The sequence below is a fragment of the Nestor notabilis genome, unplaced genomic scaffold, assembly GCF_000696875.1.
Source record: "Nestor notabilis isolate BGI_N333 unplaced genomic scaffold, ASM69687v1 scaffold949, whole genome shotgun sequence".
Classification (NCBI taxonomy): Eukaryota; Metazoa; Chordata; class Aves; order Psittaciformes; family Psittacidae; genus Nestor; species Nestor notabilis.
In genome coordinates this window covers 33764-44794 of record NW_009943081.1, presented here as the reverse complement: position 1 = coordinate 44794, position 11031 = coordinate 33764, and the positions used below count along the sequence as shown (strand labels likewise).

The window sequence follows — 11031 nt, the reverse complement described above, 5'->3', positions numbered from 1 at the left end:
GGAGTGGTGCTGCCACGAGACAGTGGCAGAAGCTAAGTGGGACTGTGTGAAGCACAACAACGTGCGATGGTGGCGGCGTTCACCCTCAGGGTGAGGCAGGAGTGCTGGCTTGGCATCTGAGAGCAGCAGCAACCCACCTCGGCATGGTGGTGGAGCAAAGCAAGGGGGGAAGAGGGGCTGCTTAGACCTTCCCTGGCACCAGGATGACCTGCTTAGCCCAAATCCTCATGGATGGAAAGAGCTGGAGCTGATGAATGTCCTCTATTTGCTCATGCCTGGAGCACGAGTCAGTTGCCCGCAGTGGGTGATGTGCCACAAGAGGTGCTCCAGGTCTTCCCACCACTGGCCTGGCTCTCCCATAGATCTTGGATCATATGGGGCAGCTCCACGTATTGGGTATCTCAGAGAATCTCTAATGTCTCTGGACCCCATGTGTGAGCAACTGACCTGAGATCATTGTGACCACAGCTTTTGCTGGCAAGTTAGAGATGACTGGTTGTTTCAGGTGGGATGGTAACCACGTGCAAGATTTTGAGGGCAGAATTACACATGAACCACTATGTCACACTGAATCCCATCAGCTCCAGAGCTGGCTGAGCAAAGGTGCAGGAGACAGCTGGGTGATGGCCAACCCAACCTCTGTGTTGAGTTTCATGAGACAAACATTTTATCAGCCCTGCCTGAGCCTCCAAGAGACAAGATACCAGCCTCCTTGGCCATTCGCATGGTATGGCACCAAAACACCAGCCTGGCACCCCTTGGCTATCTTTCAAGGCTAAGACCCCAGGGACTTAACACAGGCCTAGCTTGTGATGGGAGACTTCATCCAGTTGGTGGGTAAAAGTGTTAAGACCTGGAAAGGGCCAGGCGAGCTCCCGTCTGGACCAAAGAACAGGAACCCAGATGTCCCTCCATCATTTTGCTCCATCTTTGCTGAGCAAAGGGCAGTCGTCTCCAAGAGAGACTGGTTATCACCATGTGGTGGCACAGTGCTAATACAGGGGAGGAGATGTGATGGGGAGAAGTGCATCCAGTTGTGGGAAGGGTTCCTGTGGAATCCTTCATGGCAGTTTGGCTGCGGCACTTGCCAAAACCATCGGTATTTTATGTCACTGTAGCATAGGAAGGTGTTTGCTATAGGGCAGATATTGGGGTATGTTGGGCTAGTACCCAAAAGAGGGAAAACCACCATCAGCAGCACAACATCTTAACGGGTGTCTACAAAGCTCTGTGTCATCCAGGGAATGGCTGCAATTGAGGTTGCTCAGGTCTGGATCAGAATACTAGATTGTTACTAATGTAGTGAAGAAGAAGGTGAAGGGAGGGTACGTTTCCTCCTCCAGGGTGAAAAATGTCTCCCTGCCACTCCTGCTCCATCCCAAGGAGCTCGGCAGTCCCTGATGGATGCACTGTGAGGCCATTGAGTCCCTGGGCAGCCCAGCACCCTCCAGCAGTCACACAAACCCATTTGCCTCCTGGTTTCTCTGGTCCATCAAGACACACTCATTCCTGCAAGAAAAAGGTGGTGGAGCAAACCTGGCAGGCTGGAGGGCTTGGCTGGCTGCCTCGCCTCTGACTGCATCCAGGGGTAGGAGGAGGCCAGACAAGCCCCTGCTTGTCCTGATTGTGAGAGAAGGAGCTCTGTTGAGAAGGTACCCCACAGGGTGATGCTAGTGCCCATTTCTGGAGTGTTAACACAGCAGGGAATTGTGATGTACCTCCTCAACAGCAGATCCTTCAAACTCAATCACTTTGGGTCTTCCTGAACCACCGAGACACTGGTTTCTGTGATTGTTATAGGGAAATGAACCTTAACATCAGTGGAGCCAGGAGGAGCAAAGGTGGAAATGACCCACCAGGTTGTTGGACCCATCGTTTGCTGATGGCACTTGCTGTTGGGTTTGCTTTTCGTGTGATGGCCTCAAAAGCACCTTATGAACATCAGAGTCTAAGCCTCTTGCTGTTTCTCCGTGCTTTGACCTTTAGCTCAAGGGCTGCAAAACCCTTCACAAGCACAGATGCCTCACAACTGCTTTGTGAAGGAAGACAACGTGCCTTTATCTGATGTGGGAAGAGAAGCACAGAAAGCCAAGATGACACACGACAGCACATTTCCAACCCTGATATTGTGGGATGTTTGGTTCCATCTGGAAGGCCTGTGTATGAAATGGGGGAAGCTCTAGGATTTGCCTGGCCAAGTGTATAAGTTTGTGCAGCACATGTGGGTGTCTCCTTTGGCATGGCCAAATCTGCTGCTGGGTGGTCAGGTGCACTCCTTCCTCATTAGGGTGTGCAGATGATGTCCAAGAGCACTGGAGCATCTGCAGGGTTCATAGTGGGAATTCTTAACACCCTTCAGGGGTCTGACCTGACCTAGTCCTGGAGACTGATCCTGGAAGAGGGGCTTAGCCTGAGCTGCCCTGGTGTTTCCCAGGCTGATGGGCCAGCTCCGAAGGCAGAAGCAGTGGGAAAAGAAAGGTACCATCAACTGGGATCTTGAACTGCCCTGGTCTCGTCATACATCTCCATTTTCTATAGCTCCAGGGATGGCTGCCAGCCACTAACAGCTCCTGTCCAGCAATACTGTTGGCCTTGGCTCGTGGTTAATGGGACTAATTGAAGCCTTCTCTCTCCTGGTCAGCCTCTTTGCTCAGTCTGGACCTCACCACAACCGTGTTTTTCCCCAGCTGGAAGCTCAGACCTGGTGATGGAGATGGGGAGCTACTGGGGAAGGGAACATGGAAAATGTGTAGCTTCAGGGCTTTTGTTTGGAAGCTCCTCAATGCCCTGAAGTACTTCCTTGGTATGCACATGGCATGTGGTCTGGCCAAACTCTCCCTGGAGTCCCCTCACAGACATTCCAAGGTGTCCCAGTGATAATTCTACCTTTGTTCTTCTAGCTGCTCCCAAGGACAAAGAGCTGCAATTCCCACTTGTGTTGATCCTTTGGCCACTGACCAGTCAGTGCAAATTCCACTGTGCAACGAGTTTTAACTCTTCACTGTGAATCACAGTAAAAAAGTGTCCACGAAAGGGAGAACCAGGCCCACTTTGCCCACCTTCTCAAGCTGAATGCTGGTTTTGGATGCCTGCACCATTCCCAGTGACCGTGCATACAGGATTTGGTTATTATTCTGCCAGGGCATAAGCACTTGAGTGATCTTAAGCATTTTGCCTTCTCATTACTGCTTTCATGCTCAGAGTTAGTAGCTGAATATTTCCTTAAGCTAGGCCTGTGTTATCCCTGCCCCTGGAATGTGTGATGCCATGTGGGATCGCTATGGCATGCTGTTTGAAATGGCCATACTGAAGGCTAAGGCTCACACCATTGTGATCTAGCAGTGATGCTGATGTTGCTCACTGCAACTCCTGAGTGAGGCTTGATGCAGTTTTGAAGGACAACCTGGACCAAGAGAGTGCATCAAAGCGTCACTCATTTGGGAACGGGGCAGCACAACTGCCCACTGTTGGGGCAAATTGCTAAAGCTTCAGTTTGCATAAACATCCCACAGGATTGAAGGCTTCTCCAAACCTTGATTCCACTGACTTCGGGAAGTAAAAGGGCTCTTGGGAGGGGAAACTAGCTTGGATTTCCAAGTTTCTTTCTTGCTGTAGCCAGCTTGAGTATGTAATAGGAATAGGGGGACCAAGGCAGAGGTGAGAGGGTGTTTATTCTCCCAGGGTTGAGAGTTGAGCACAACCCAGAAGAGGAGTGGAACCGCAGAAGGAAACCACGATGAAATGAAAACGCAGCTCTGCTGAGCCTCCAAAGAGGCTCCTGCTGGGTGATCATTCCTTGTTGGCTTATGTTACTAGGACAGGCTCGTCCTGCTCCTCAAGGATATCCTAACCTCTTGCAACCATGGCAGCCATGGGCTGGCAAGAGGGAGTCATCTGGTAGAGATATGTCTGGTTTCACTGAAGTCAGTGGCCAACCTCGCACTGACTTCACTAAGACCACCGTCTAGACAGGATACTTGATGCAGACCAGTGAGCTTGCTCACGGTCCCGAGAGCTTTGCTCTGTTAGCCAATGTGGCTAGAAATGCCCTGATTAAAACCTGCCACTTTGAACTGTTTTGCTGCTTGGAAAAACCAAAGGTACCAACTACAACCCTCCGAAACAACCAACCGAAGAGGGGTGAATTGTAGGAGAGGGGATGGCAGCTTCTAGCGAAGTAACAGTCACGGCAGATTACAAAAGAGCCAACTGACCCTCACCAGCTGTACTAGGAAAGAAACCCAAAGGAGATGTAGCATTATCCATAGAAAAACAACGCACATCCACAGTTATTTTACCTACAGAGCACAGAAGTAGAGAGTAAGGGTGGTGGAGCTTGGTATGAGCAGACTCACACCGCTCTTATGGTAGCGTATTATCCTTCGGAAGATCACTGGCTTGAGTAGGTAGTACATGCACAGCAATACAGAAATCAGGTTGTGTTGTCTTGGTCCCACCTCAGATCTCGGTGGACTCTATTCGCTCGAGTCTGGAGGGAGTCCATGGTTTCTTCTCCTCGGTGTGCGGGGGGCTGGTGGCCTTTGTGTTCATCTCATTCACTTTGTGCTCCAGGAGCTGGTTCTTCTGGTACATCTCCACGTAGTTCAGTTGCAGCTGCTTCTGGTACTTGATGACTTTCTCCTTCTCCTCCTGCCACGTGCGCCGCTCCTCCTCAAAGTCCATCACTTGCTGCTCCCGCTGCTGCCGCTCCAGCTTCAGCTCCGTCTGGAGCCGCTCCACCTCCTTCCGCAGCGTGTTGACGCTGTCCTCGCTCTGCCGCTGCATCTTGGCTTCATCGCTCTCACAGCCCAGTGGGTCCCGCAGCTTCTCCCCAGCGTCCCCACCAAAAGGTCCCGGAGGTCCCACACTGGCAAGTGTCCGCTTCAGGCTGGAGACCTCCAGCTCACAGTGGTTCAGTTTTTCCCTCAGCACTTGGACCTCGCTCATCTTGCGCTGCAGCTCGCTCTCGCAGATCTCCAGGTTGACGCTCTTGGAGCTGTAGGAGTCCTTCAGGGTGAGGATCTGCTCCTCCTTCTCCCGTAGGAAGTTCTTACCTTCCTTGAGCTGCGTCCGCAGTCCCACGATCTCGTTCAGTTTCTGGGACACATCCGCTTGGGAGTCCTTCAGCTGCTGCTTGAGCAAGGAGATCTCACCTGCCTTCTGGCACACCTATGGGGAGAGCATCCGTGAGGCAGGAGAAAGGCAGAGAGGAGTCACCACCACTGCTTGTCCCCTGCACTGCCCATAGAACATCTCTGTCACCTCGCGATGGCAGGAGGCTCAGTTGATGAAGTGGACAGCCAGTGATGCTGCTGCAGGACTGAGTTCCAGCCTTCACCAGGACCCAGACCATGCCAAAGACCTAGAACTTATCCCCACATCTGTGGGGGAGATTTCTTCCTGTTTCTCAGGGACCTGAATCTGTTCCCAGCTGGAGTTGACCAAACAGCTGAACTAAGTGCTATGGTCCTCACCAGTGGTGAGTAGACACTGATGCTTCCCTCCCTGTATTCATCTTACTCACCTAACCACAGGCCTGTGGTGCTTGACCCCAAACCCTCTGCTCTCAGCAGCAGTTTTCCCACTGACCTCAGTGGGATCTGGACATTGAGCAAGCTTGAAACAGAAAAATCCCAGATCCAGAGACCACCCGGGCTCTCCCCAAGCACTGGAGTGTAGGACAGGATTCAGAGACAGCAGATGCTACTTACTTTTCCTATGATGCTTTCCTTCCCAAAGGCTCCTAAAGAACCCAGTTGACTGAATATCAGGGTTCACTTCACTGGGGACAGTCCAGGGACTTTTAGCTATTTAATTCTTTTGGGGCAGGGCATGAAGAGCATCAGCTTCTCTGCCAAAGATCAAGGAGAGAGCTGCAACCCACCCTTGCTGAAATGGGACTACCATGCACTGTCCTTGGGTGCTGGAGGTACAGATTCAAGTCTGAACCTCCTACCACTCACCCATGTGGTAAAGTACACAAACCCAGTGGGAATACCCTTCCTGCAGTGTGTATTTGCATTACATAGGTGTCACCATTCAATGTGACACTCCTCTGCTCCTGCAGAGCCCATCAAAGGTGACAGTTAAATGAATAGTTGTAGGTGCTGGAAGTGAACCACAAAAAATGACCAAACCCCCATTTTCGCATGAACTCCATTGTTTCAGGGTTCTACATTGGCAGATCTGACCTGTTTGCTGTGGATCATTGCAGAGACAAACAGTCCCTACGGGAGTCCTGGCAGGAGCCTGGGCTGGGGAGCAGCACCAAGGAACCGTCAGTGATCAGGGGGGATAGGCCTAATTAAAAAGAAACTTGGCAGCCACCTCCAGACCAGGGTGTCCCCTCCCAAAGCCCCTGTCTCTTGTCACACATGAAATTGCTTGGCCTTTCCTCCCTTCTGCAGTGCCTTCGAGGCTGGTTGCTTCTCCAGTCCAATTGGGTCAATGCTCCTTAGACAAACTCTCCTCTCCTTATTGCTTCCATTGCAACCTCCATCTTTCTCTGCTATAGAGGACTTGCCTGGTGTGTAATGTTGAGCAAGACCTTGATGTTCAGCTATCAGGACAGTCTAGTGCTTCCTACAGGTTGCTAAAGAGCTCAGACATACGCACAGTCTCCTACACCTACCTACTGGTCGCACCTTTCCCTGGAGATGACAGTCGTGGTGGTTCCCCATGATGACCTAACTCTGTGAGTACCTCCATCCACACCAGTACTTGTCTGCAGCAGCAGCAGCAGAACCATATCATGCTGGTTTAACTGTAGTTAGAATGGTGTAGTTACTGTTTAGCTGAAATGTGCACAATTTACTGAAAGTGCTCTCCGTGGGCTGACTCTTCCCAAAAGGCAGAGAAATACGTGATGAAGAACAGCTTGGATAGGAACCAGCTTACAGATTAAAACACTTAAATTCAGGCCTCTTCCTGAGTGCTGTGGAGATCTAGGCAATACAGTCCATGGAGCCTGGAGAGCAAGTCAGTGAGTCAACAAGTGTAGGTGTCTACAGACTTTAGGTGTCTTGATCCACAAGCTGGATCCCTATCTTTTATATCCGTATCTCTGGGTTAGCTGTTCCAGATGGAACTATAGCAGTGAAACAAACAATCAAAAGCTCATCTATAGTTTTACTGGTGAATCGGGGAACATTCCAGACCTAACTTGCTGGAACACACAAAAGACCTGTGCAGAGCAACTGACCAAAGGAGGCATCATGTGGGACAATGCAGCCTGCTTGTTCTGGGATGTAACACGCAGAGATTTTCCAGCAAGCCTCTAATAAGCTCTGCTGAACATCTGTAAATAGCACCTTTCAGAGCCTCATTAATCCCAGCTTCATTGACTTTCCATCAGGATTAGCAGAATAGGCTCTTCTGGATTCTAGAGCTACGTTTTGCCTCTGCACCCTTAATAAATCTGAAGTTTCTAGCCAGTCCATGGAAGGATTAAAATTCTTCACATGATCAAGCTGAAAAAAGAAGTGTGTTAGCACTGGCTCTGCAAACAGGCTTCCATAAAATGCTCTAAAAATAGAAACAGTAGGAAAAACATGCAGCACTCAAAAGGAGAACTAGAAAGAGGAATTCACCTTTCAGCCTTTTAAGAGAGATAAACTCATTAACAAGTGAAAACAGAGTGTTATAATGGAAAGCATGAGGCAAAGTGGTTATTGGCATCATTCTTGGCTCACTTGCTTTATATCTTAAGTGAAAAAGGATCAAATACTTGCAAAGCAGTTTCAAGGTTTGCCCCAATGCAGCTGTTAGAAGAATTTAATTAAAACAGACTTAAACCCATTTTTGGTAGCACAAATACCTGTGTTCATTGAAACTGGGTTCAAGTACCAGAAGTTGGAGTGACCAGAGTGTGAAGCCAGATTATTAACCAGCACAGGAGGTGCGCACCAAAAGTTGTGCTCGTTTTAGTTTAATTGAAAACTACAGGCCTGGGGTTCATAGAATCATAGAATCATGAATCGACCAGATTGGAGAAGACCTTTAAGATCAAGTCCAACCATTACCCCAGCGCTGCCAAGGCCACCACTAACCCGTGGCACTGAGGGACTCAGCTACATGGTTTGTGAACACTTCCAGGGACACTGATTCCACCACTTCTCTGGGAAATCTGTTCCAATACCTGATCACTCTCTCTGGGAAGAAATTTTTCCTAACATCCAATCTAAAGAGGTGTGTGAAGTGTCATCTGTTACACGGAGCCCACCAACCCATACCCATTCTCTGTGGGGTCCACTTAGGGCAACTGGGATGTACCTTGAGTTACAACTCAACAAAAACCTCACTCAAGGTCCGCTACAACAAGGCTCTTACCTCCCACTTGGTCTCTTCAATCTTTGGGAGAAACTCAGCCTGCTCTTTCTTGAAAGCCACGAATTTCTTCTCCAGTTCCTCTCGTTGCTGGAGGAGTTGTCCCATATCATCTTGGAGTTTTTTTTTCTCCTGCTGGAGCTTGAAGATCTGGAGCTGCAAGGCTTGCTGAGCCCGCTGCGCCTTCTTGGAGACCTGCTGCAACTTGTTGGCATAGTTTTGCCTCAGGTCCTCCATTTCCCTCTCCCAGATCTTCTGCTTCTCCTCGAACACTTGGAAGATGGCTGCCTCGCTTTTGTCCAAGTTCCTTCGCATCTGGAGGACCTCCTGCTCCTTCTCCCACAGCCGGTCTTCCAGGTCTTGGATGATATCGTCCGTTGAAGGCGAGTGGAAAGGCATTGTTTCATTGAGATGGTTCAGTCTGTTGAACGAAGAGGTGCTCTTGCTCGAAGACCGCCCGCTGTCTGAGGTAGATATCCCGTTGTATCCCACGATGTTCTTGTCCACGTAGGTTGTACCGATGCGGTTGATGTGGCTGGTGGAAGCGCTCATTGGACCAACGTGCTGGCTGTAGCCTGTCCCATAGGTGGGCAAGCTTGTCAACGAATTACGGCCTGAATCCGAAAGGCCCCCCACTTGGTTTGTAGTCCTGTTAAGGCTGCTCTTGTCGAGTCCACTTTTGGGTGCGGATGGGCTATTGCTGTTGGCATGGTTCAAGCTCTTTCTGTTCTCTGTCACCCCGTTGCTCTGTGGCGGGCAGAGGTTCTGCATGGAATGGAAGTTTTTAGGAACTACTGGTTTAAAGGCTGAGGGTCTAACTAAGGGCTCATTGCTCTGCAAAAAGGAAAAAGGACCACGCATCAAACACAGCAGGAAGCTTGGAAACAACACACACAAGAGAGACATCGGCACGGGATGGGGCTGATGGAGCTAGATGTGGGCTAGCTGCATATTTCTCACTCTTATTACACCCTGGGCCATCTGGGATTTTACACGAGGGACCTGCGGTCACTTGTAGGGCAATACTTCATCTTCCCTTGCCCCAAGTGAGAAGAAACCACCTTGACTCACCCCAAATCTGTGTGATTTTTCCTTGGGTCCTCTCAGTGCTCTTTGCAAGAAGGAGGGCTGCCACTTGCCTACCAGACCTGATCAGAACAACTCTGATTTTGGTAGATTATATTTTGAAGGACTTCTGGCCCTGGGGGTCCATTGCCCTTTAGCTGAAAACTGAATTGAACCTTTAGATGAGCAGCTGTTTTGCCGCAGGAGCACCACGTTTCCCTCCTGACAGTAGTGATCTCTCCCCTATGTGGACATCATGTCCTGCTTATGTGTAGGCAGGAGTACGTAGGAGCTGTGACTCCAGCAGTGACACTGGGCAAGGAACATGCTGAAGCTGCTCTTCAATTGAATGTGGGCATAAGCAATGCTGGGGGCTCTGGGGCTCTGCTTCTCAAAGCCTGGGAGGTGTTTGCTCCCCGAAGCCAGTATGAGCCATAAGGACTGGTTTTGGATGGGCAATAACACTTACAGGAGTGGGTTTCAAGCCTTTCCAACTTGTCCCTCACAAGGGGCATTGGGATTTTGAACAGATGCTCATGGCTGCTTTCAAGCAATAACTTTTGGTAACAATGTGCTGTTGGAGATGACCTATAAATGGCATAAAACCCGAGAGTGGGACTCAGGTGCTGACCTACTGAAACAAGATCCAACTCCAGCTCCATCCTGATCAATCAGAGAGGTAGGCACAACATCTTGGGTAGGTTGGAATAGCCAATGACTTAAATGAATTGGAAAATTAGCTGTAGAAAACTTGTGATCATGCTCTTGGGTTCCTCAAGAACTAACATTCCCCATGAAAGTGATAAAAATCGTATTATCTATGTAAAAATGATGCCACCTACATAGTAAGAATTAGACTATCTATCAGGATTGCACCATTGCCCAAGGCTTCCTGGTCTGTGTTTTAAGAGGTGTGCCACGGTCACCAAGCTGCTCCAGGAGGTGGGAATTCTCACCTGGTCTAGTTTGCCGGAGATTGGCAATATCTTTGGTGGGTTACTGGGCTCTCGGTATTGGGGAGGTGGCGGCATGTTCTTCTCGTTGTTGGTGGTCACGTTCCCACAGATATCCATCTTCACCTTCTCGCTCTTGCGCAGGTCGCCGTTGATGTAGAGGGAATTGGAGACCTTCTCCGACTTGTATGTCTTCTCCTCGCCGGAGTAGCGGTTGGAGATCTCCCGTGTGGAATACCCATTGCGAGACCCCTCTGTCTGCCGGCTGCTGCTCTGCGTCCGCGTCCCCACGCTCTTCATGGCGAACTCCTGGTCATTGGCGACGCCGCTGCCTACGCTGCCCATGGTGCTCTGGGAGATGGGTTGGGATGGCCGGGGGGAAAAACTGTGGAAATTCTCTGGGATGGGGTACGTTGGGTCACTGAGAACGGGCAGCGTCTCTAGAGTAGCCATGGCAGTGTAGAGGTGAGGTGGAGGCACAGGTCAGTGGCACTAGGAGAAGGGGGGAAAGGAAAGGGCTGTTAATAAGATGCCTTTTATCTACCATACCCTTGGCAGGTCAACATTGTGCAGAGATGAGCAAATATCTGGGATGCAAGGACAGAAGCTGCCATGTCTCAGTGTATCATTAAGGGCTCTTCATTAGGGACTCTAGTGGCAGGGGAAAGGGGAGTAGGGTTATAAATTA

At 50.1% G+C, this 11031-nt stretch overlaps 1 protein-coding gene across 2 annotated transcripts; it reads right to left on the bottom strand.

Moving 5' to 3' along the window:
- Window positions 1-4458: 4458 nt before the first annotated feature.
- Window positions 4459-10796, bottom strand: LOC104411317 (leucine zipper putative tumor suppressor 3). Of its 2 annotated transcripts, XM_010021710.1 has the most exons (4): window positions 10347-10796; window positions 8599-9159; window positions 8329-8460; window positions 4459-5169 (listed from the first exon to the last, which is right to left on the bottom strand). In XM_010021710.1, exons 1-4 carry the CDS (start codon window positions 10794-10796, stop codon window positions 4459-4461), a joined length of 1854 nt encoding a protein of 617 aa, XP_010020012.1. The 2 variants fall into 2 exon arrangements, with proteins under 2 accessions (XP_010020012.1, XP_010020011.1); XM_010021709.1 differs by having other exon boundaries at window positions 8329-9159.
- Between the last annotated feature and the right edge of the window lie 235 nt (window positions 10797-11031).